We start from the raw sequence: 25685 nt of genomic DNA on the forward strand, positions 1-25685 counted from the left end.
CACAGTGAGACGAAGGTAGAATACATTCTTTGCAGAAATGGTCAGTCTTTGGTTAATAGACAGTCTTGGTCAAAAGAGCAGTTCCTAAACACATTAGAAAGTGCTGCTAGTCAGAGTAGATAATACTGGGATATATAGACCTACAGCCTCACTTGGTATAAGATAGCTCCGGCTGTGTAATTTTGCACCCATAATTTCTGTGTGCATTGACTGCTTTATTTATTTTGTAATTGCATATTTTATTGTTGTTAACCTACCCTGGGAACTTTAGATAAAGAGCAGGTAAGAAATTTAATAAAATAAATCAATAATAATGTGCCTGGTGTACTCCTTCCCCCCCCCCAAAAAAAATCCTTTTTGATTTCCCTTTCTACCACTGGTTCCAGCTGCTGGCTGTATTTTCATCTGTTCTTTGTGTTCCTGCAGTTCTCTTATCAGGAACACGTAAGCAACTTGACTGTCGAGCCAAGTATTATCTACTCTTAAGTGGAAGCAGGATTTTTTAGGCAGAGGCCTTTCACATCCCCTGCTTCCTGATTCTTTTAACCTGAAGATGCCAGGGGTTGATCCTGGGATCTTCAGCATGCAAAACATGTGGCCCATCACTGAGCTGTCGTGACACAGAAGGAGCGGAAACAGAACTTAAATGGAATAAGCTTGGCAGTTGAACAGATTATATAAACATTGCTTTGGATTAGTTGAACTAACACATGATCAAGTTTGATGCATGACATGCTTACTCCACCATCAGTAAAAGTGGCAACAGCTTACTTAAGACAGTTGCATTAGGATAGGTGCTGTATGTAGCATGATGGTAAAGTGGGGATGTGGGGAAATAATGGAGAGGAAGGAATGGGATGCAGGGAGACTTGTAGGGACAGCAAAGATGGAGTTGAAGTTTTGGGGGAATTCCCCCCCCCTTCTTCCTACTAGATGGGCCTTAAACTGTCTGTCTGATCATTTTCACCTCTTAAAGTTAGTAACTATAAGGAACCAGCTTTAAAAATATGGATTTTGTTTTTAATGCCTTGTATTTGAAGCAAAACACTGTAATTTATTGTGCACCTTTGCCATGTAATAATAAGCTAGTATTCCTAGGCGTGAGCCTGCCAGGATGAGATGGACCCCTTGTCTCACTGTGGTTGTGGTGCTGCAGTGCTGGACACATGGGTGAGTCTAATCATTGTAATAACAAATGGTTCCTCTTGGTTGCAGGTTTCAGTGGCACTTACTGTGAGATCAACATCAATGAGTGTGAGAGTAATCCCTGTGTCAATGGTGGCGTCTGTAAGGATATTGTCAATGGATTCAGCTGTACCTGTCCCTCCGGTAAGCCCAGGGCTTTTTCCAGCAAGGGGATAAATGGCACTGCATCGTTCTCTTACCTGTCCTCCCTGCCTGGCATAGCACAGGTGAACTTGTGCCCCCCACAGGGCTCATTCTCTGACCTCTTAAAATATTCTGCATGTTTGTGTGTATCTGAAACCTGCCCAGACCTTACTTGGATAAAGCTGGTGAGCACCTGCCTGTTTGCAAGGAGCCTTGCTTTCATCCCTTCTCCTGATGTTAGGAAATGTCTGCCCCTTGTGTGAATTCAGCTGTGTGTGCTGAATTTGAGTCTCTTTAAGTTGAGCTGTGCTGTAGTTTTTCATGAGCTCACACTGCCCCTTGTGCTTCCTCTCATCCCTTGCACTGTGGTACAGTTTGTGTAAGTTTTCTTTGCTGAGCTAGGAGTCCAGCTTGGGGAATTCTTTGTCAGTGTATGGGATGCAACTGTAGCCCTAAGGAGAGTGTGTTCAGCTCATTCCCCGGGACTTGCTCCGCTTTTCTGCTACCAAGCGGGTGGGGGGCCCTGTCCTCCTCCATTCAGTTGCTTCCAGGGCTGATTGACAGACAGGCCTATAGCTTGCTGTGTGGGAGCTGGGACAATGGCATCTTTGTTCCCCCAGCCTGTTGCACAGGCCCCTGAACCCAATTTACATGTGGGGCAGACACCGCAAAGCCCCCTGTGGAGAGGAGGGGGAGAGAACATTGAGAGCCTTTGCTATAGGCCTCTGGTCTTAGGGCTATGCTGTGCAACCAGGATGAAGTTTGAGGACTCCTGTCCCACATAATTTTTCCTCCCAATGCAATCCTGTTTTCTCTTTATACGGAGCTTTCAGTCCAAACTATCATTTTATTCGAGGCTTGCTCTAGCTGTGTACCCACTTCAGACACTTAGCTTGAGAACGAGTAGACACTCAATTCTTTTGCCAGCCTAGCTTGTGCCCTTTTCAGACGTACTTGTAAAGTCCTCTATTACCTCTTAACAGCTGGGAGCTTCCAAGTACACAAGCTTTTCTCACTCAGCTCTATGTGAAACCAAACAAGAGGTGGCTATACGTATAGTGCCCCCACTCTTCCACTGCAGCACTGAGCATCCATTTCCCTGCTCCTTTTTATATATAGCACAGATGTTAGTGTAAGATTCTCATCCATCAGAGTGGATAACAACAAGTGTTCTTTCTGTGTGTGTTGTTTGGATCTTCTCTTGTGTATATTGGGTGAAATGCAGCACGTATGTTAATGTTGCCAAATGTTCCTCATTTTGTTGGCCCATCTGGTTTTTTTGACTACTTTTTCTCCCTGGGTTCAGGCTTCTCAGGCTCCATGTGCCAGATTGACATCGATGAGTGTGCCAGCACACCATGCCAGAATGGTGCAAAGTGTGTGGACCGGCCCAATGCCTACGAGTGCCGTTGTACAGAAGGTAATTGCTCTCTGCAATGAGTTATTGCCTTCCATGCTCTTCTGTGCTACTGGAGGGGGGATTGTTTCAAGTCATGAGGATGTTGTGATGACGACTGCACAAGGATTATTAGATGCAGTCGAGAGAGAAATTTCCCCAAAACATCCTTTACATCTGCCTTTCGTGGGTGCCTTTTTTGAGAAGCTCGGGCTGGGTGTGATCCATGGTCCTTCATCTTTGAGCATCTTCTAGGGAAGGTGTCAAATCACTTTCTAACTTTGGTATCAAACCTTCAGCAAAATAACTTCTCTATTCCTGATTCCCAGATAGTTGTGAAAGATCAAGATCAAATTGATGCTTGCGGGGGTTCTGTTTTATTTCCTAATATAGATGACTTTGGTTTAAAGATGAGCACAGAATTTAACACCATGAAATTCCCAAGGAAGCTTATTGTGTTCTGAAACCTAGTGGTGCACAGTGCATGCCACAACACATCATAAAGAGAACTAATATTCCCATGAATTAAAGGAAATGGACTTGGGAGAGTAGGATTTTTTTAAACAGACTGCAAGAAACTCCTACACAGAATGGCTTTTAGGATAAGGTGAAAGGAAGCCAAATTAGTGCACACAGTTCATTCACATTGTGGAATGGATAAAGGAGGGTTAGGTTACTCCTCATTTTTTGTTGAGTTTCTTAATTGATGTATCTAACTTGCTTGATAAACGTGAAGTGGCATCCCTTCTCAGTTGCTCAGACACTTAAAAAAGGACAGTAGAGGCATATCTGATTGGCTTACGAAACAATGACTCTCATTTTGAAAATTACAGTGTTTTTAACGCAAGGACTTTTAAGTAAAGGTAAAACAGAACTAGCAGTAGTTGTGGAAGAAATAAATGTTTTTCTTGCAACATTTGGGTGTTTGGATGCATCTTTTCAGATACATAGTAGTTTAGGAAACATTGGGCTTTTCTAGCATATTAGATAAATGTATCTGGATGGACCTAAAAGTTATGAAAATGGAAGGGAGGGGAAAACCTTTCCCCAGTCTGCTGTGTGCATGAACTGCTACGATGCTGAAGCTGATTTCCCCTCTTGCTTACAGGTTTTGAGGGGCCTTTGTGTGAAAGGAACATTGACGACTGCTTTCCAGATCCCTGCCACCATGGCACTTGTGTGGATGGCATTGCTAGCTTCACCTGCACTTGTGCAGCTGGTTACACTGGATACCGCTGTGAGAACCAGATCAATGAGTGCCACAGCAATCCCTGTCAGCATGGTGGCAAGTGCATTGACCTGGTGAATAAGTACCTGTGCCACTGCTTGCAGGGGACCTCAGGTAGGGCACCCCTCCTCGCTCTCTTTCTCTGCTTGCTCTCATTTCTTACATCTCCCACTCCTATCCAGCAGCACCACACTTTTCATTTATTTTCTTAGAAAAATATATAAACTGCTTAATCAAAAAACCCTCGTAAGTTGTGTATATAATAAAGTTATCAATATAAACACAAGATAAAAATCAGCAAAGTAAAACACACACACACCCCTAACTGAATGCCTGGGAAAGCTTGCTGCATTAAAAAAGAACAATATAATGAAGGCACCTGTCTGGTGTCAATAAGCAGGGAATTCGAAAGCACAGGTGCTCCCACACTAAAACAGAGACTCACAAATGCAGAGTAAACATTACATGTCACTTGTAAAATGCAAGTTTTGCAGATCAAAGAAGCAAAATAGGTATGTATGCTGCAAATCAATCCCCCCAATAAACTAGATGTAAGCTGCTAAGGGCTTTTTATATGTGAATACTAAGCTTATTTTAAGCTGTCTGCTTTGCGGGCATCTAATTTGTGTGATGTCAGCTGGCCGGCTGCCAAGCACGCAAAGCTGAAATCACACAAGTTAAATGTGTGCAAGTTGTGAGTCTCCTGTGCTGCTGTGGCCAAGCTATCCTGGTCCAGTTACAGGTCACAGCTGTTGCACCAGCAGAAGCTGGGAAAAGGCTCTCTTAGCCACCGAGCACACCTGGACCTCCAGTGACAAAACTGGATTCAGAAGCACCTCCAGGCTGTGTACCTGCTACTTTGGAGTGAGGGAAACCCTCTCCAGGGCAGGAAAGCAGATCAAGAAGAAGGAGCAAGGTTGCACTCTTTTCCTGTTCTTGATAAAGATCACCCCATCAGGCCAGCCACAGCTGGAACAGGTCTAGATAATCTGTACTTGCCACAACCCTCTGTACCACCTTCCCCCCAAAAAGTGAGTACCTGCAACTGGTCAGTAGTTAGTCCAACTAAAGAGCCATCTGCTCTTTGGGAGTGGCCATACCCCTGCCTCTTTCTTTCAAGGTGGCAGGGACCATCTCCTTATGCACTGAAGCATTAATCATTTACATAGCTATTGGGCAGAATCCATTGATGATGCATAGGAAGCTATAACAATTTCCCTTTCATTGCATCTAAACCTACTTGCACCAGTTCTTTCCACTCTATACATGTCACTCAGCGAAGACAGGAAAGAATTTCCAAGCTTGCTGTGGGGCCATTTGATGTAGGGTGATTGCATCTTTCTTCAGGCCTGTGATATATCCTTTTCTCCAAGGTGCCAACTGTGAGATCAACTTTGATGACTGTGCCAGCAACCCCTGTGATTATGGCATCTGCCGCGATGGCATCAATCGTTATGACTGCATCTGCAAACCTGGCTTCACAGGTGATGGCTGAGAGGTTGAATTGTTGGTCGGGAATGGGGCAGAAGTAGGGGAAATTGAAGAGGGTCAGAGTCAACAGCTGCAGCCTTAATCAAGAGAGAATACCGTGGCAGAATCTGCATGTAGGCAGCGCAAGTGTTTGGCTTTGCAGGCAGGGCTTGAGGTAGCATTGCTCAATAGCTGCTATAGGATTTAATCCATGCCTAGTGAAGGGGGCAAAGCTGGATGAAAGCAGCCAGAAGTTTCTTCTTTGCCACTCTGTTGCTGAGCAGTCCTTTCTCCCACTTAGGTCCCCTGTGCAACGTGGAGATTAATGAATGCGCATCCAACCCCTGTAAGAATGGTGGCACCTGTGTGGATGGTGAAGACGGCTTCTCTTGCCTTTGCCCTGAGGGATTCCATGATCCACATTGCTATTCAGAAGTGGACGAGTGCAGCAGCAGCCCATGTGTGCATGGCACATGCCACGACAACATCAATGGGTGAGAGCTGATTACCCCAATGCATGAGCTGCTGCGTCAGGAGTAGGCAGGCTTTGCTCCTATTGTTCCCATCAGGTGGCTCTGAAGACAGGAGTGGATTAAGTCACTTCCTACAGGCTGGTCAAATGGGCTAACAATGGGTGCTGTTTCTTGGAGGGTGTAAGAAAGCTTTCCCTCTTCATCCTTTCCCCCCTTCTTTTCTCTACAGGTACCAGTGTAAGTGTGAGCCAGGCTGGGCTGGCACCAACTGTGATGTGAACCACAACGAGTGTGAATCCAACCCATGCCAGCATGGAGGGACGTGCACTGACTATGTCAATGGCTATCGTTGCAAGTGCAAAGAAGGCTTTCAGGGTATGCGTCTCTATAGCCTCCTTGCCTTGCTTTTGTTGCCTGTACTTTACACCATGCTCAACCTCTGTCTAGCTCTTCTGTACCCCAAGATACATATCTCACCCACATACTGTTTTTTAATCTCTGCCCGTTGTCCAAAGTTATGCCTTCTGTGTAACCTTCAGTGTTTGAGCCATCTAGATCTATGAGGGCTTTGCAAGTATCTGAACCCAGCTTTCCCCTGGTTTCATTTTCTGGTCCTTCATGGGAGCTGATGTTGGTTGGTGGCATTACAAGTGGAAGAAAGATTCATCTTCAGGGATATCTGTGTTCATGGGGACCTTAATACTTATCTGGTTCCTCTGCAGGGACCTACTGCCAGACCAACATAAATGACTGTGCCTCCAACCCTTGCCTCAACCAGGGCACCTGCACTGATGGCATTGCCAGCTATACCTGCATCTGTGACTTGCCCTACACTGGTGAGCTCTGTGGGTGGTGGGGAACACCTGAACATCTCCTGCAAAAACTTAATGCTTGTTAGCAGACTGATCTAGGGAAGGGACTTTTATGGCAAAACCCATGCCAGGGTTGCAGTTGGGAAGGGAGAGATTAATAAGCAGTAATTGTTTGTACGGAGTGCCATGTTAGAAATTCATATTCTGCATTTTAGCCATTCATGGATAAGTAATACAGATAATGACTGAAAGACAATGGTGTGATAGTTAGGCCACAAATAATGGATGGAGAATATTGCATGTGTCTGTCTCTTCCTCCTTAAAAGATAATACAGTCGTACCTCGGAAATAAAACAGAATTCGTTCCAGAACATTCGGAAACCAAGGCACAGCTTCCGATTGGCTGCAGGAAGCTCCTGCAGCCAATCGGAAGCTGCATAAGCTGTGTTGGACATTCAGGTTTCAAAGAACGTTTGCAAACCAGAACACTCACTTCTGGGTTTGCGGCATTTGGGAGCCAAAACGTTCAACTCACAAGGCATTTGGGATCCAAGGTACGACTGTATGTACTTGGGTGCTCTAAAGGGAGAGTGCTTGGAGAGCTGAAATAGATTTGTGTGGCGTGTGAGTGAGTGAGAAAGAAAGAAAGAGACTGAGAAACAAAATGATAAGGAATCACATGTTGCCTTTACTTTGTTTAGTTCTTAGGAATTGCCACTGTGCATGCTGAGTTCAGGCGATAGTGTCACAACATGGGTAGGGAGAAGGATCTGAGTCACTCATCATCTGGTGATGTCACAGGCATTATCCAATAGATGCCTTTGGCATTTGTGCAACTTCCATTCTACAAGTCACTTTAAATTGCAACAGCATCTGCTTTCTGCAAACCACATTTTTAAAGCAGCAATATGTCATGGTTAGGGAGCCTGGAGATGGGTATAAACAAAAGTGCTTCCTCAAAGAAACACATCTGGATCCATGCAACAAATGACTGGCAGCTAAACATTTGTTACTCTATAAACTGACTGACTGACTGGGAAGGCTCTTGAATTAACTTTATTATATTTACCTTATGTATAAAGTATAATTCCCACTGACATCACTTTGTGACTAGACATTTGGTCTCTGAACTTGATTTGTATTCCTGTTGAGTCTAAGACATACATGTTACATAGTTCAGAATAAGATGGCTATTAGGCCAGTGGAAATCCAAACAAGTACCCTTATCTATTTCTCTTCCCACAGGCCGGAATTGTGAGAATGTGCTGGCTCCCTGTTTCCCCAATCCATGTAAGAACAATGGTGTCTGTGACCACACACCTGACTATGAGAGCTTTACCTGTGGTTGTGCACCAGGCTGGCAAGGTACTCAGACTCATGAGCCATGTTCTTCCTGTACTTTTCTGAATATTGTGGCATCTAATACTATGAGCCTATGTGCCAGTTTTATATTTTAATTTGTTTTAATTTTGGGGTGGCTTTTAAATATAAAGGCATTTTTACTAATTTGAGTTTGTATTGCTCACTGTCCTGAGTGTCTTTGGATGGAAATGTGAAAAAGAAATTTCACATTTACTTCACAAAATACCTTTACCAGAAGATCTGCCATTCTAATGTGGCATATTTAGCAATATTCCTGATGGTAACGTTGTGATTGGATAATCTAATAATTTTCTTATATCTATGCATTCTGTGTGATTGATTATTTGATAGTAGACACATGCCTGGGATATTGTTTTGTTGTTTCCTTCATTGTTGTTGGTTTTTTGCTTCTCCACATAGTGGATGCAGCAATATGAAAAAGTCCATAGAAGTGGATGGGGGGGGGGGGAAGGGGGAGGAAACAAACTTAAAAACATACAGTAACCATATTTTCTTATCCCCATAGGGCAGCAATGCCAGATTGACATTAATGAATGTGACCAGGACCCATGTCGAAATAGGGGCACCTGCACCAACACACATGGCAGTTACAGGTGTGCCTGCCGTCCCGGCTACACTGGCACCAACTGTGAGTTGGATATTGACGACTGCAAACCAAGTAAGTTCATTGAGCACGTGGGGCAACAGGAAAGAACAACCAAGAATCTGAGGTCTTGCTAACTATTTTGGTGAGGCAGTATAGCAAAAAGAACTAGGTGAAAGTTCTAGGAAGAAGGAGCACTGGTAGGACAGGAAACCTAATAAAGTACTGGAAACAGGGCAAAAAGGTCATTAGGTTACACCTGCCTTTCCAAGCTGGCTTCCAAGTCTCAAATTTTTGGAAGTGGCTGTGCCTTGTCATTTGGCTTATGTCTAGAAAATTAAAATGCTAAGACAATTAAATGGTACAGACTAGATTATTTAAGCAAATTTTCTTTCTTTTACCAAAGCATATGGATGTGGGTGGCGCTGTGGTCTAAACCACAGAGCCTAGGGCTTGCTGATCAGAAGGTCGGCAGTTTGAATCCCCGCAATGGGGTGATCTCCTGTTGTTCGGTCCCAGCTCCTGCCCACCTAGCAGTTCAAATGCACACCAAAATGTGCAAGTAGATAAATAGGTACCGCTCCAGTGGGAAGGTAAATGGCATTTCCGTGCGCTGCTCTGGTTCACCAGAAGCGGCTTAGTCATGCTGGCCACATGACCCGGAAGCTGTACGCCAGCTCCCTCGGCCAGTAAAGCAGGATGAGCGCCGCAACCCCAGAGTCGTCCGCGACTGGACCTAATGGTCAGGGGTCCCTTTACCTTTACCTTACCTAAGCATAATCTGTGTTGCATCACGTATGCTAATTGCAAACTCAGAACTTTGAGTGTCAGTGCTTATGTAGCCAAAACAGAACCCTCCATGAATAAGAGAGAGGTATTGGCAGGTTTGAGTGAACCCCAAGGTTTCACAGGACTACAAGAAGTTTTGAAGGGAAAATGCTCCTCTTAAACAGTCCAACAAGACAGAGTAAGCTTACTGACTATGGAATGCTGACGGATTGTTGTGGGTGGAGTGGGGGAAACAAAACTGGCAGGGGAACAGGAATGCTTAACATAGCAACAATTGCTTGCAGGTTCCATTTGTACTTCAGACTTCTAAACTTTGCAGAACTTGGATTTCTTTGACTAGGTATAGAATTGTAGAGTTGGAAGGGACCATGAGGGTCATCTAGTCCAACCCCCTGCAATGCATGAATCTTTTGCCCAACATGGGGCCCGAACCCAGAACCCTGAGATTAAGAGTCTCATGCTCTACTGACTGAGCTATTCCAATATAGGCTAGAGCAGTACTAAGATATGAGATAGAGTAGGTTGTGGACTGTGACTGCAACTGATATTCAGACAGAATTAGATCTTATTTGGATTGAGATGTTTGAATGTAACGTTAACTCATGTTAATGCCAGTGAAAATTCAACACGCCTGTGCTCCATCCTCAGTCCCTCCTGGATTACGTCCGTGACCCTGCATGTGTGAAGTTAAACATGACAAATATCTTAAAGAGTTGAGAGCTTATCTTGACCCCTCTGAGTATTCCTCTCCCTGCCAACAGATCCTTGCCTGAATGGTGGCTCCTGCCAAGATGGCATCAGTACTTTCATGTGCACCTGCCTGCCAGGCTTCACAGGGATACACTGTGCAACTGAGACCAACGAGTGCCTGAGTAACCCCTGCCGCAATGGAGCCACCTGTACAGACTATGTCAACAGCTACACTTGTACTTGTGCTCCCGGCTGGGCTGGCCTACACTGTGAGCAGAATGTTCAGGAATGCACTGACAGGTGAGCTGACTCAGATAGTTTGTCATGAAGAACAATGACTTATGTCTGCCTATCTTTTAACTCTTATTACTCAGAGGGCACATTTTGCAGAATGGATACTTAGGGCCCCCAAAGCCCAACACCACTACAGTCATACCTCGGGTTGCGCTCGCTGTGGGATACGAACGTGCCGAACCCAGAAGTACTGGAACGGGTTACTTCTGGGTTGCGATGCATGCGCAGAAGCGCCAAATTGCATCACGCGTGTGTGCAGACTCAGCTGCATGGGTTGCGAACGTGCCTCCTGCACAGATTGCATTTAGGATCATAGAATAGAATCATAGAGTTGGAAGAGACCACAAGGGCCATCCAGTCCAACCCCCTGCCAAGCAGGAAACGCCATCAAAGCATTCCTGACAGATGGCTGTCAACCTGAGTGTCCACTGTATATGGTAGGATTTAGTCAAGAGGGTTGGAACACATTCCCGACTGTATAATGTTGAATAAGGTCCCAGAGTTTCCTTCTCTGCTTTTTAAAACAAAGTGATTGTCTCATTCTAGTAGCAATGTGTGGAAAGGGCTCTGTTCCATAAAACTCTAGATGGACGAATGGTTCAGAAGTAGTTAGGATCCTGTTTAAAAGGAGACAGTGTACTCCTGTCCCCTCTTTGCTTCTAACTGGGAAATAGTTATTCATATGAACACAGACTATGCCTGGGATTAAGTGCTGGATGCTATAGGGTGACAAGAGCCAGATCTGAAGTTCCCCTGGTTGTCAGTTACAAGTAAATCCAATCCAGTTGTAAAGAATGGTCAAATATTGAGTAAGGAGGGAGGCTTATCACACAGTTGCACTTTTCACCTAGAACAGAAACGTCTGTGTAAGACAGATGCAAGAAAGCGCAACTAGCCAAGTGTTAGCTGGTGGGGTAGGCCTAGCCTATGCTGGGTGTCTCTTGGGGTACATAACCTCCGTCCTCCTTCCTTTACTTCTGACTCCTGTACTTATGTTCCGGCAGCTCCTGCTTCAATGGTGGCACGTGCTTGGATGGAGTGAATTCGTACACATGCCACTGCCGCGCTGGCTTCAAAGGATCCCACTGCCAGCATGAGATTGATGAGTGCCAGTCACATCCCTGCCTCAACGGTGGGGTATGTCAGGATGGCGTGCAGTCCTACCGCTGTACCTGCCCTCAGGGCTACACAGGTTCTCAGTGCCAGGTAATCCACCCCAGGCCTCTGTTGAAAGGGAATAAGATGCTTCAGGGGTTCTCTTGTTTAAGTCAAGCTTCTGCAACCAACCCTGAGCCCCTATGTTTGGATGGAGTTTACACCACAGTACCTTTTTTTATAAAAGTACATATGCCTTGCACACAGGCCCCTGGAGAGGTTGCAGTATGGAGATACCTAATGGAGATGGATTGGGAATGTGCCTAGGCTTTGTCATCTTTGGTAGGAGCTGGGTGCTTTTATTTTGCCACAAAACCTCTTGCCTTGTCATGCCCCCTCTAGACCCTGTTGGATTTGTGTAGTCGCTCCCCCTGTCAGAATGGTGGCCGCTGTATGCAAACAGGCACTACCTTATCCTGTGCTTGCCCTGGAGGTTGGACTGGTCGTTACTGCGACATCCCCAATGTATCTTGTGAAGTGGTGGCCAGGAACCGAGGTAAGGAAACATGCTCCAGGGGCAGTGAAACGGAAGCCCTTCTTTATTCTGCTATCTGCTTCCTCAGTGACCTTGATGACGCATGTTTGTCATCCAGGCTCCCCAGCATTATCAGCTTATGCTCACTGACAACGCTGATACAGGACTTCCAGAGTTGACACAGTGAATGTTACTTGCCTTCAGTGATGCAGGGACAATGTCCTTGGGTTCACTGGTGCTCCAATCAATATTTCAGACGGCTATTTCCAGTGACATTGGAAACTAAAAAATGCTCAACATTTGAAGTCAATTTTTCCATGCTTCTAGGGGGCAGAATAAAAGCTGCAAATGTTGTTGCAGAAGTGGTAGTTCTGTATATGAGACTGTGTAATAATTTCAAAATGGTGTGATAATGGCTGAGGGCAATGGAGAGTTGGTCTGGATTCCCTGGCCCTGCTATGGTACTGGAGCATGTTGCATGTTCTGTCACAATTTAACCTCTATTATCAAGACTATAAAGAGGCTTTTTTTTTTTTACATTTTACAGAAATAAATTAAAATCTGACTTAGGAAACATTGGGATATTTTGTGCTTCCCTAATAAAGTGTCCTTTAAACTGAGGTGGGTAATAAAGTCTAGTACTTGGAGGAAGCCCTTGGGTTCTGTTCTTATGACCAACTTGCTTGTACAATGTTGCTTCAGTCTTCACTTACCCTGCTTTTAGTCACTTTGTCTAATCACCCTTTGGAAGCAAGAGAGCAGAATATGTGGCAGTACACAATGTGTAATTTGCTTTTCCGTACAATAGGTGTGACCAAAGAGCAAGTGTGTCATTACGGCGGCCGTTGTGTGGATGCCGGCAATACTCACTACTGCATTTGCAAAAAAAGCTACACCGGCAGCTACTGTGAGAGTGAAGTGGACCACTGCCAGTACAACCTGTGTCGAAACGGGGGTACCTGTCGCAGTTTTGTGGGAGACTACGTCTGTGAGGTAAGAGAGTCCTTGCAGCCAGTAACAAGCCAGGGTTCCTGGTGTCTCTTCAGAACTCTGGTAAACCTGGTGACATTTAATGAGGAGTTGTTGAATGTCCAGTGAACAATTGCGAAGTAAGATAAGAAAATGGCACAAATCTGCTACTTATTTTCCCAGTAATTAAAAAAAACCCAACCCACTAAAACCCCTCTATTTTCTTCCAAAGTTTTATTTTGTTGAAATATGGATATGGATTATAATTGTTTTCCCACTACTGCAACCTTCCTTACTTTTGGGGGTAACTCCTATTTGATGGCTGGTCAGATTGGTTGAACTTCTACCATGCCTTATAAAATCCATACATCTTTTGTTTTATTCTTTGCTACATCATTGTTGCATATCAGCAATGAAGTCCATTGTGTTGTTTCTCAAATTCTCTGTAAGAGTTTATTCCATCGCATCAGGCAGAGCCAAACCAATATTTCTATGCCTTTGTGGGGGATGCAGAGAGTTGTGTTATGTGTAGAAAATAGCCTGCCCTACAAAGTAAAATTTACGCTCATTGCTCCACCCATTTTTGCCTCTGGCTCCACCCACCACACGACTACTGGAAGGTTGCTCAGAAGCGAATGTAGCCATCAGACTAGAGAAAGTTTGCTATCTATGGTCTAGAGATGCTGAAGATGTGCAGCATTACACAGGAACCAAACAGAAATGATACTCATTTTTTGTTGTGGATGCTGCTAGCTATCCACAAGAGCTGCAATGTTTTCTAACAACATATGTTAGCCTTGATCTTATGATACAGTTTCATAATTATGCTTAATCAGACCTAACTGATTTTATATCACATGATACTTTATAATTTAAAAAAAGGCTCTTATATATTGCTGGTGTGTTAATATGAATTCGCAGTAGCTCTGACTAATCCCTCTCTACCTTACGCCATGAAATATTACCCGAAGTTTCAGTTGGGTGAAATAATCTTTCTGTAGAAAAGAATTAAAATAGCTAATTTGGTAGAGTAATACCAGAGCGTACATGAATTATCCTTAATCTGAACTCATGCTTTCCATCCAAAATCCCTTTATTAAAAAGCAAACTAAAAACTCTTGCTAATCATTCTACTGTATTACTAGAGCAAATAAGAGGAGACAAAAAAAACAGCTGCCTTGTACCTGAGCCATAACAAATTCTTGTCTAATAAGAAAAATCATGTCAAAGAGATGTGTTTTTAAAAAGACCTTTCCAGAATTATCAGCATCAACTTCTGTTTTCAAAAAGTACCATTTTCATGATTACCGTATATACATTTTTATTAGAATTAATAAAGCAGTTGATGGATATGAACAGTGTGTGTGTGTGTGTAAAATTATGTGTAATGTTTGTTCTTGCTATCTATTTTCCTTCCTTTTTATGAAGCCAGACTGATCTATTTGTATAAATCTTGGAAAATTTTGCCATAGCCTATTCGCTCAATAAGTTTAATAATCTTAATTTGAATAAGAAAGAGGATGGTGCAACTTGAAGGATCTTTCCCTTCCTTATGAAGTTGTACTAGTTTTACTTGATTTTATACATCAATAATAGTACAGTTTAACAAACAAAACATAAATTTTAATGAAACCTTTTGAAGGATGCAAGGCTCGAGCCTTTCTGGCCCTTTTGTGCTCATTGCTGTTTTGTCTTGTTTGCTTCTCTCCCACTCCAGTGCCCGCTAGGATTTGAGGGGAAAAACTGTGAGTATGACATTGATGAGTGTCAGTCACACCCTTGCCAGAATGGAGGGACTTGCATTGATCTCGTTGGCCGTTACATTTGCTCCTGTCCACCTGGAACTCTGGGTAAGTACTCCTGGGTATAGGGAGACCTTTACCAATATTACCTGTAGTAGGAAAGTACAAGACTGGGGAAAGGATTTACCGTAAGTTCTGACGGCACAGGTTTTTATTGTTGGATTTGCTATTTTGTTGAAGAATAGTGAAAGGGAGCTCTGGATTTCTCCTTAGGGCACAGTATGGAGAACATAGGATCAGAGTTCTCCCAGGCCTCTTTTTGAGGGAGGGCAGCTTCAGCAACGGTGCCCAGGGCAATGGATGGATGGGTGTTGACTCACTGTTAGGCACCGTAAAGGGCGAGGAATCTTGTGCTTTTCACAGAGGACTGTGAGAAGCAGGAAGAGGTTTGTCTCCCCTGAGTTTGATGTTTAATGTGATGGCGTGTTTGTCAACTCTTTAGGTGTCTTGTGTGAAATAAATGAAGATGATTGTGCTATGAATCCTGGCTCCCGGGTCCCCAAATGCCTCAACAACGGGACATGTGTGGACAGAGTCGGTGGTTACCGATGCAGCTGCCCACCAGGTTTCACAGGCGAGCGCTGTGAGGGAGACATAAATGAGTGCCAGTCCAACCATTGCCACCCACGCAACACGCTTGATTGCGTCCAGGAGGCCAGTGACTACCACTGCATTTGCAAGCCAGGCTACACTGGTGAGTGACAGTGTGTTCTCTTTTCATGTGGCTGATGCGTGCAAGGGGCAAGGGAGAGTGTACCCAAAGTGGACCCCAGTGATGTGTAGAGGAGCCAGGCTCAAGGGCTGCAAGTAGGAAGAATCTCCCCCATAAAGAAGTTAGGAGTTCATGTTCAACCAAGTGGGTGGAGGAGAATCCAACTATGCAGCTAAATGCATATTGGTGATCTAAAACAAAGATTGGAATGGTGACTGGATGAGATGGGCTTCTTTGGCCATTTCAGTGAGCAAATACGAGCTTTGAGAACTAGTGCTAAGATGCAAGGCCAAACATAGCAGGGTGGTGGTCTTTGGGGCTAAGTTCTGCTGGAATCCATCAGTAATACTCTGTTTTTCATATCCTCAGGCCGCCATTGCAAGAACATTGTGAATGCATGTGACTCTCAACCTTGCCAGAACGGTGGGAAGTGTAATCCGGCAGTCAACCTGCCTCTAGGCTACACCTGCCACTGTCCCCGGGTGAGTCCCCTACAACACAGCTGCTCACAGCAAGTGGCTAATGCAACTCCTGTACACAAACGTTGCAAGGGGCTAGGCGAGGAACTGTTAGGTTGATATGTTGGTGTTGTGCTACGAATGAGTTTCAGTACCTGTTAGGACAAGGTTTCTGTCTGGGAAGCTTTTTGGAGGTAGAGAGTTTAGTGTCCTCCAATGCAAGGCTTGTCGTGGAAGGGGTTTCTACTTGGGAGTGGCAGGAAACAATTCTGCTGCATCACCTTGTGTGAATTCTGGTTGTGAAGCCCGCAAGAGAAGTTTGATGCAGTGCCATAACACAATGCAGAAGTCTAATATTGGCTAATAAGGGGAGATGGCGTTGGTGAGTGGTGCCCAGTACTGGAGGATGTGGGGTGTGGGAAGGTACTTCTTGAGGGCAGGATATGGGTGCTGGACCTTGAGCTTGGTGGAGGGAAGAATTTACTCACCAGGCTGAGCGCTGGTAAGAGGACAGCTATGGTGCCAGAGGCTTTTTGTTGCTAGGCCAGCAGTTGGAGGGCTTGGCTGGCTTTCCAATACTAACTGTGCTTGTTATTCTTTTCCAGGGTTATTCAGGCATCCGCTGTGAGCGCATGCTCTCCTGCCGGGAACTCTCCTGCTTCAATGGGGGCAGCTGCCGGACCACAGCGCTGGGTCCTCACTGCTCCTGCCTACCTGGGTGGACTGGACCGGAATGCCGCCTGCATGCCAACAGCAGCTGTGCCAGCATGCCCTGCCACAATGGGGGTGCTTGCCATGAGACTGCTGACCCCCCTTATTTTCAGTGCCTTTGTCTTGGTGACTACACGGGGTTTCGCTGCCAGACCCGCACCCTGAAGCTCCCCGAGGTCCACTGCCCGCTGAAGGAGTGTAAGGAAAAGGCCGGGGATTTATACTGTGACAAGATGTGCAACAGTCCAGCCTGCCACTGGGATGGCGGTGACTGTTCCCTGCGAGTTGATGATCCCTGGAAGCAGTGCGAGAGCCCCCTGTGCTTGCAGCTCTTCAACAACAGCCAGTGTGATGAGACGTGCAACACTGCCGAGTGCCTTTACGACAACTTTGACTGCAAGAGCCATGAGTCCAGCTGCAAGTGAGTCCTGCCACTGCCTCTTGAGTAGGGGAGGCTCTAGTTGTGTATACTGTACCAGAGACCCGTGGAATCAAGGGCCACCCCAACTAAATGAGGAACCAAGGCAGTGTAGAGGTGCTGTGCACAAACATGGGTGCTTCCACTGAGACCTATGAATTTATGTCTGTCCCCATGTCCAACACCAAACATGGCAGAGTCTTGGTGTTATATGCATGGATTCCTTCTATGTGTTCCACTTGGCTAGCACTGAGACTTGGCCATGTTAGCTGTGGAGTGTAGGAATCCACTGCAGACCCATAATGCCTTGTGCCCCTTCCTCCTAACAAGGCACCAGTGAGCTCTATTGGCATAGGGTTGGTTATGACAAGCATGACTCAGTTCCTTCTCCTCCTCCTTCCACAGCCCTGTCTATGAGAAATACTGCTCGGATCACTTTGCTGATGGGCATTGCGACCAGGGCTGCAACAATGAAGAGTGTGGCTGGGATGGGCTGGACTGTGCACTGGAGGTGCCTGAGCGCTTGGCGGACGGCGTTCTGGTCATCACTGTGCTGCTACACCCTGACGAATTGCTCCGCACAAGCACCACCTTCCTGCAGAAGCTGAGTTCCATTTTGAGAACCTCCTTGCGCTTCTGCCGTGACAAGAACGGTAACTTCATGATCAAGCCATATTATGGTTCTGGCAGTCGGTCGCCGTATTATGGATCTGGCAGTCGGCAACGCAGGGAACTGGAACAAGAGATTATTGGGTGAGTCACACAGAGGAGCTGAAGGAAAGCAAGGAGCTTCAGAGAGCTGCTTGGGCGGGGTGTTATAGGACCCAGGCCTCAGGGAACATGTTATAGGACCCAGGCCTCAGCGAACATGGAGGGAGGGATGTAAGAAGGTTCTGAATGGAAAGGAGAGGTAGTTGGGCCCAGAGGCTAAGCTAAACTACTTCCAACAGCCTTCACAGAATAAGGCAGCTGTGAAAAAAACTGTAGAACTGGCCTACAAATCTGAGGGCTCTGAGGAAATACTAACAAAACCAGAATGACCACAAAAACTGTTTTTTAAAACCAGCAAGCGAGTGCCTGAGATAGTGGTGGATCTCTGGAAGCCTTAGGTTAATGCCAAGCAAGTGGGTTGCATGCATCGTTAAGAACAAACGGGGTAAATGTGATCTGCTTAGGAAGAGTCAGCCTGCATTTTGTAAGAAGAGATTGTGCTTCACAAATGCATTAGGATTATTAAAGCTACTGATAGAATCTCGGGTGGTCTTTTCCTTAATGTGTGTGTTTGGAAGTGCCCATTCTAAAATTCAGTGTGTAAAAAGCAACAGACCAAAGGATGAATGGGGAGTAGGACCTTTTGTGGAGCTGGCTGACTTGCCTTGTCCTAGAATTGTGTGTGCTACTAGATAAGGAGCTCTAGGCCCTCATAACACTTGCTTCTTCCTCCAGGTCTGAGGTCACTCTTGAGATTGATAACCGACTCTGCTACCAGGCTTCAGACAAGTGCTTCCCTGATGCAAATAGTGCTGCAGACTACCTGGCTGCCCTGTCAGCGGTGGAGCGCCTAGAGTTCCCATACCCCCTCAAGGCTGTGCGAGGTGAGGGCAGCAGAGGAGTCATTTGCTGGAAGCAGAATTTGACTGGTTTTGGACTTTGCAGGAAGGTCATGACAGGGTCTCCTAATAGGGCGGTATTGTTTCTACAGGTGAAAAGATCGGCATGGAAGGCGTAGGCGAACTCAAGCTGGTGCCATTGCTGGTGGTGGCATGCCTGATTCTGCTGGTGATCCTGGTGCTGGGTGTGCTAGTGGCGCGGCGCAAAAGAGAGCACAGCACCCTCTGGTTCCCTGAAGGCTTCAGTCTGAAGAAAGAGAGCAGCAATAAGAACCGGCGTGAGCCTGTGGGTCAGGATGCCCTAGGCATGAAGTAAGAGCCTTTCATTCACCCAGGTGCTGCCCAGAATGAAACCCCAGTTCCTGCAGCAGGTTTCAGCTTCTGCAGGGGATGGTCAGCTTTCTGTGACTTGTACTTTGCTCCCAATTGTGCTTTAGTTAGCTGGTGGAGAACTTTTCCTTCATTCTATGGTGTGGTGTGGGGAAGAGCAAGAGGGTGTAAGCCCATAGCCTTGGTGATTGCCCTGCACTACTGTTTGACTTCACTGTGTATCTCCCCCCCCTGCTGCAGGAATATTGGCAAAGGAGAGAGCCTAATACCAGACAGCTCAGAAGACTGGCTGGAAGAATGCCCAGAGGCCAAGCGACTAAAGGTATTCCTTTTGAGACTTTGCCTGGCTTAAGAAAGGGGATTCTCCCCCACCCTTTCTCTTGGTGTCCGCAGGTATTACTCGCTGCATCAGACTACTATGGGCCTGACTCATTGGTGTTTGCAAGCAGCAATGAAGTAGTTTGATGCACTAGGTGAGTAGGCACATATTATGTCTTTCCATAATAGCTACAGGCCCGTGTTCATCCTTGCCAGGTGGAGGAGCCAGCCATAGATCGTGAAGACCCTGTGGACTGCCGTCAATGGACACAGCATCATTTGGTGGCAGCAGACATCCGCATGCCGCCATCTATGGCCCTGACGCCACCCCAGGGTGAATTTGATACTGACTGCATGGACGTCAATGTCCGTGGACCAGGTAATTGGGAATAAGGGCAGCGAGTTGGGTCTGCGAGCGCTCATACAGAGCTTTTGCAGACAGCGTCTGATGAACAGAATAGGTCTGTTGCTTCCTGTCTTCTGTAACAAGTCCCAACATGTTTTGTTCTAATCCAGTATGTGGCACATGGGAGAGGAGAAACAGAGCAAATCTTTTAAAAACCAAACACAACAGCAACAACCCTTGTTGGGATCTCCTTACAGATGGTTTCACTCCACTTATGTTGGCCTCCTTCCGTGGTGGTGGTGAAATGGAGACTGATCTGGCTGAGGAAGAGGAAGCAGATGACTCCTCTGCCAACATAATCTCGGACCTAATCTGCCAGGGGGCTAACCTGAGTGCCCAGACAGACCGCACAGGTGAAACTGCCCTGCATTTGGCTGCCAGATATGCACGGGCAGATGCTACCAAGCGCTTGCTGGACGCTGGTGCTGATACCAATGCACAAGACAACACAGGGCGCACACCACTTCATGCTGCCGTGACTGCTGATGCCCAGGGAGTCTTCCAGGTGGGTCTCACCCAATGGACTACTGTGGCCTTTAAAATCCTGGACATAAACCCCTCTCCTCTGCCTTGCTCATGTTAACAGCATGCTCCAGTTCCCTTTTCAGTGGAGAGCCACTGTGATGGTTACCACCTGGAAGTTATTAATGTGTTATCCACTCATTACCTCTGGGGACACGATGAAAAGTTAGTTAGCCTGGCTGTAGTTTGCATTGATAGGAGTGAATGAGAACCTAAGAACTGTACTTGAGGCGATAGTGTTACTGTGCACATGTTGCCTTGGATGGTGTGTGTTTTTGGCACCAACCTAACACACCAACATGTTCTGTTGCCAGATCCTGATCCGGAATCGATCTACAGACTTGGATGCCCGAATGGGGGATGGTTCAACAGCACTGATCCTAGCAGCCAGGCTGGCTGTTGAGGGCATGGTGGAGGAGCTGATTGTCTGCCACGCTGATGTCAACGCTGTGGATGAGATGGGTACGTAACCCCCCAGAGAGGCCGGGGGGCTGAGTTCTTTTACTTGGCTATTCTGCGTTATGCTGAACTTCAGCGGGAGGCTTCCTCAGAACTACAACATGCATTGCAAATGTATTCCAAATTAATTCCTCAAATGCACTTGCTGAACTTCCAGTCTGGTTGCCCTGGGCATTTTTCAAACATCAACAATTCACTTGGCCATTCTCTTGACTCCTGCTTCCCTCTCTAAGCCCCTTAGATGCATTCTGATGAGGCTCTGCAAGGCAGGAGCCACTGTCATCATAGAGCCCTGAGTGCCAGAGGTGGAGGGAGCAAGAGGATGGATTACACATATGACAAGGAGTGTGGGATTATTATTGCGCTCTCTCTCTCTCTCTCTCTCTCTCTCTCTCTCTCTCATCACATTCTTGAGAGTCAATAGGACACCCCCGTCTCTCTCTCTGCTACCTATTTTTTACTGGCTCTTCTTTTTTCAGTCTGCCTACTGAACTGCTGGAAAGGGGACAGAAAACTTGTCAGAACTGATTGTGTGCAGAGGATTTTCCTCTCCAAGCATCCATTGCTCTATCAATTTCATGTCCCTCTTCCCATACTCTCGCCCCCAGCCAGAGTTCTAAACTATTTGCTTGCAGAGGGCATCCCCTGCCCTCCTTTCCCCCTCTTCCACCCGCATGAAAATAAGCCAAGATCCATGTGTGGCCCTCGTTCCTGATGTATGAGGACAATGCCTTACTGTGTGGAGGGCTATTAAGAGAGTGGGGGATGGTCTTGGTGTGCAAGGTCGAAATGGCAGTTGTGCTGCACAGAGGACCTTATGGGGAACCTGCTGGTGATTCTGGGGACCCTGTGGCTGCTTGACTCTTGCATGGACATGCATCTCCATAACAAAGCAGCTGATTTACTGAGAGGACAAATCCAGAGTCTACAGAAGGTCCGGCATTAAAGCACAGAATGAGCAGCAACAGGCGAGGATGGTAGTGAGGAGCAAGGTGGTAGCTTTAGATTGAGGAGAGTTAGGGGAGCCGATGCAGCAGAATACTTCTAGTGGGATCTGAGACTCAGTATCAAAGAGAGAACTTACAGTAATCCTCATGGTGTCATTCCTCTCAGGTAAATCAGCCCTGCACTGGGCAGCAGCTGTCAACAATGTAGAGGCCACGATTGCGCTGCTGAAGAATGGAGCCAACAAGGACATGCAGGACAGCAAAGTAAGTTCTTTATTGCATTTGTTTTTCAGTTATCATGTGATGCTTTAAGTTTCATGTGTCTCCATAACCTGGCAGAATCACATCTGTTGCTGTAGGCTCCTTCTGACAGGAGCAGCTCTTTCCATCCCTGTAAATGTCTTCAAGCTAGTCCGGGTGGCTCCCCTGTGGGGAGGTTTATGGGGAGGCAAGAAGCTCATGGCTCCTTTTCTAGAACACTTTGTAGTATGTGCTCTTCACCACCCTATCCTCTCTGCGGCAGGAGGAGACACCGCTGTTCCTGGCAGCCCGGGAAGGCAGTTATGAGGCAGCCAAAATCCTGCTGGATCACTTTGCCAACCGCGAAATCACAGACCACATGGATCGCCTGCCACGCGACGTGGCTCAGGAGCGCTTGCACCACGACATTGTCCGGCTTCTAGACGACTACAACACCGTGCGCAGCCCACAGGGGGCGTTGCCCGCCGGCCACTCCCTCTCCCCTCTCATGTGCCCACCCAATAGCTTCTTGCCCAGCTTGAAGCCCACGCCACAGGGCAAGAAGAGCCGGCGCCCTAGCACCAAGAACGCGACGGCAGGCAGCAGCGCCAGCCTGGCAAGGGAGAGCAAAGAGGCCAAGGCACGTGCCAAGAAGCTCAACCTGGAGTGCCAAGGCTCTCTACTGGAGAGCTCTGTCACCCTGTCTCCCGTTGACTCACTGGACTCCCCCTATGTGCCCAATCCTGCCTCGCCAGGAGTCTTCCACCCAGCCAACTCCTCACTGTCAGTGCCCTCCACTCCCATGGTCCATGGCATGATGGAGGCGCCCTTTGCTGTCAGTCTTGCACGCCTCAGCGACCTAGGGGATGGCACCCTCCTCTCCATGAACCGCCTCTCAGTGCCACCAGGCCGCATGGGGCTCAGCCTGGGCATGGTGAGCCCCGTGGCCATGCCCTTTGATTGGCATGCCCGTGTCCCCACTTCCCAGTGCCAGCCAATCATAGGAGTTGTGCACCCTGCCGCCTCCCATCCCAACCTGCACCAACCAGGCCAGGCTTTCCCACCAGGGTTGCTTCTGCCCAGCCACATGGCCATGGGGCACAGCTCCCAGGGTCTGCCCAACTCAGCTCCTCCACAGACCAAGGAGGCAGCCCAGCCCATGCCCCCGCCAGCTACCACCATGAGAACCAACCAGCCTGTCTCACCCCAGGAGGCCCAGGGGGCGCCCCGTGCAGGGCCCCCACAGTACCTAAAGCCCGCAGGGGTCGAGGATTACCCGACACCTCCCTCTCAACACAGCTACACACAGGGGCAGGACGCAACCCCCAAGCACTTCCTCCATCCGCCCAGTGAGCACCCCTACCTGACTCCTTCGCCAGAGTCCCCAGAGCAGTGGAGCAGCCCCTCGCCCCACTCCTTGTCCGACTGGTCTGAATCTACTCCCAGCCCGACTGTCCTGGGGCCCAGCCACACCCAGCTTCCTTCGGTGGAGCCATCCGCTAAGATGCAGGTGTTTGCGTGAGGAGGTGGGTGGTGGAGCAGATCCCAGAGGCCTGTGTCCCTCTGTGGCCCCCATTGGGGCCTGCACTTGCCTCAGGGGCTCCTGTCGTTGTTTCCCCTGACTGTGTTTTTATAAGAGAAAAACTCAAGTGTAAAAAGGTTTTTTTTAAAAAATAAAATAAAATATGCCTGGTCTTGGAGGGGGAAGGCATGGCCTCCCCATTCCCTCACTGCCACGGAGCCCAGGCTGGCCCTCTCCCTTCCCCTCCCCTGTAACCATGGCAACTAGGTTTCAGGGGAGGATTTTTTTTAAAAGAAATAAAATAAACTCTCTTTTTTTGTATAAACACTGCATTTACTCCAAACGCTTTATTTTTTACAATGTATGCAATGTCAGAAACCCCTGTCTTGCCACTCTTCTTCCTATGGGTCTTGAGCTGTGAGGAATGGAGAGAAAACTGTGCCCTTTGCTCCCCCCCTCTGCATGGCACTGTCTCTTGGGTCGAGCACCCACCTCCCCTCCCACCATGTTGGGGCGGGATTCTGCTCACTGTATTTGTGTACTGGGTACGCAGCATTAGCCCAGACTGGCATTGCTATGCAGAGGGTCGAGCCCCAAACCTGCCCGCTGTCCTGCAGGAAACTAAGCCCCATAGCCCCCCCAAACTTGGCACTTCTTCACATTCCAGGTTAATTTATTCATCTTAAATTCTACAGCATTCCCACCCTGTCCCCCACAAAATCCCCCTTGACTTTCCAAATTGCTTCAGCTAACGCTAGCCATGGTCATGGGGATTTTCCAGTCTCCAGAGTATTCTGAGCCACTCTTGTTTTTCCTTTTTTATTATTATTATATTATTATTATTATTCCTGGCCTTTACTAACATTCCTCCCATCTGGCCCAAGGCCGCCTTCGGCCTACACTGGCAAGTTACATTTTCCCTGTACGACAAGTTCCTTGCCCCTGTGGTACCGCGTGGGAATTTTTGGGGGGCAGCCCCAGACACTAAGAAGAGTTTCACTCTGTCGTGAAAGGTACTGAGATAGAACACAAAAGGCTTCCTCTGTTTCTCCTCGAAAACATCTGGCCCCAGCAGCCAACTACCTACACTTTCCTCACTCCCTGACCCCCCCCTTGCACTCTGTACATTCCAGCTATCCCTGGCTGTAAATACTGCTGGTGGGAGCAGGTGCCCAGGCAGGACCTTGGTCCGGTGGTGACCGCTGCTTCCTTCACCCCCCCCCTCTTTTCCCATGCTCTGTAGCAATAGTGGGGGAATGGCCCTGTGCAAGTCAGACCTCTCTTGTCATAGAAGGACCATTTCTAGCTCATTTAAATAAATAAATAAAACTTTTTTAAAAAAACAAATTAAAAAAAATCCAGTGTAAACCAAGTAGCTTTAAAGCAGCTGGGTGCTTTGTGTACAGAGCGGCTTAAGCCGCGGCATAATAAACATAGCTAATAAGGAAATCGCCTCTGCTTCCTCTGTGTGTCTTTTGTTTCATTTTGTTTCATAGTTGCAGGTTCAGGCTGTGTAGCAAGCCGCTACGTATTTACATATACAGTGGTACCTCTGGATGCGAACGGGATCTGTTCTGGAGCCCCGTTCACTTCCTGAGCAGTCCGCATCCTGAGTGCCACGTTTGCGCATGCTCGCCACGCGATTTGGCGCTTCTGCGCATGCGCGTGACATCATTTGACACGTCTGCGCATGCGTGAACCCGGAAGTAACCCGTTCCGGTACTTCCAGGTTCGGCGGGTTCGTAACCCATGACAAATGCAACACGCAGCATTCGTAACACGAGGTACGACTGTAGGTTTTATCCTGTTTTCCTTCCATTCTGGGTCGCTATGGAATACAGTCGTACCTTGGTTCTCGAACACCTTGTGACTCAAACGTTTTGGCTCCCAAACGCCGCAAACCCGGAAGTGAGTGTTCCAGTTTGCGAATGTTCTTTGGAACCCAGACGTCCGACGCTGCTTCCACAGCTTCCAATTGAGTGCAGGAAGCTCCTGCAGCCAATTGGAAACCACACCTTGGTTTCTGAACGTTTTCAGAAGTCGAACGGACTTCTGGAATGGATTCTGTTTGAGAACCAAGGTACGACTGTACTATCAAAGGTTCTTCCACTACTACTCTTTCAACTGCCTGTTCTCTGTGACTTCTCCAGCATTGTAGCGTTTGAAAGAGGGTTGCTGGCTCTC

The 25685-nt window shown here is 47.2% G+C and overlaps 1 protein-coding gene across 4 annotated transcripts in view; it reads left to right on the top strand.

Moving 5' to 3' along the window:
• The window catches only part of NOTCH3 (notch receptor 3), a 59100-nt gene extending 34150 nt beyond the window's left edge, over positions 1-24950 (top strand). Inside the window, exons 9-34 of one of the 4 annotated variants that reach the window (XM_033139638.1) lie at positions 1216-1329; positions 2636-2749; positions 3834-4067; positions 5327-5437; positions 5725-5917; positions 6126-6271; positions 6619-6732; positions 7954-8073; positions 8597-8749; positions 10225-10453; positions 11452-11653; positions 11945-12098; positions 12886-13070; positions 14764-14896; positions 15291-15542; positions 15930-16042; positions 16624-17150; positions 17553-17900; positions 18594-18742; positions 18850-19069; positions 19328-19409; positions 19595-19784; positions 19922-20316; positions 20648-20795; positions 21906-22003; positions 22263-24950. In XM_033139638.1, coding sequence (XP_032995529.1) covers positions 1216-1329; positions 2636-2749; positions 3834-4067; positions 5327-5437; positions 5725-5917; positions 6126-6271; positions 6619-6732; positions 7954-8073; positions 8597-8749; positions 10225-10453; positions 11452-11653; positions 11945-12098; positions 12886-13070; positions 14764-14896; positions 15291-15542; positions 15930-16042; positions 16624-17150; positions 17553-17900; positions 18594-18742; positions 18850-19069; positions 19328-19409; positions 19595-19784; positions 19922-20316; positions 20648-20795; positions 21906-22003; positions 22263-23501 — 5963 coding nt within the window. In that variant the 3' untranslated portion in view covers positions 23502-24950. The remainder of the gene's footprint in view (positions 1-1215; positions 1330-2635; positions 2750-3833; positions 4068-5326; positions 5438-5724; positions 5918-6125; positions 6272-6618; positions 6733-7953; positions 8074-8596; positions 8750-10224; positions 10454-11451; positions 11654-11944; positions 12099-12885; positions 13071-14763; positions 14897-15290; positions 15543-15929; positions 16043-16623; positions 17151-17552; positions 17901-18593; positions 18743-18849; positions 19070-19327; positions 19410-19594; positions 19785-19921; positions 20317-20647; positions 20796-21905; positions 22004-22262) is intronic. The other 3 variants (XM_033139639.1, XM_033139640.1, XM_033139641.1) reach the window with 3 other exon arrangements.
• Positions 24951-25685: the final 735 nt, after the last annotated feature.

The sequence above is a fragment of the Lacerta agilis genome, chromosome 2, assembly GCF_009819535.1.
Source record: "Lacerta agilis isolate rLacAgi1 chromosome 2, rLacAgi1.pri, whole genome shotgun sequence".
NCBI classification, from domain to species: Eukaryota; Metazoa; Chordata; class Lepidosauria; order Squamata; family Lacertidae; genus Lacerta; species Lacerta agilis.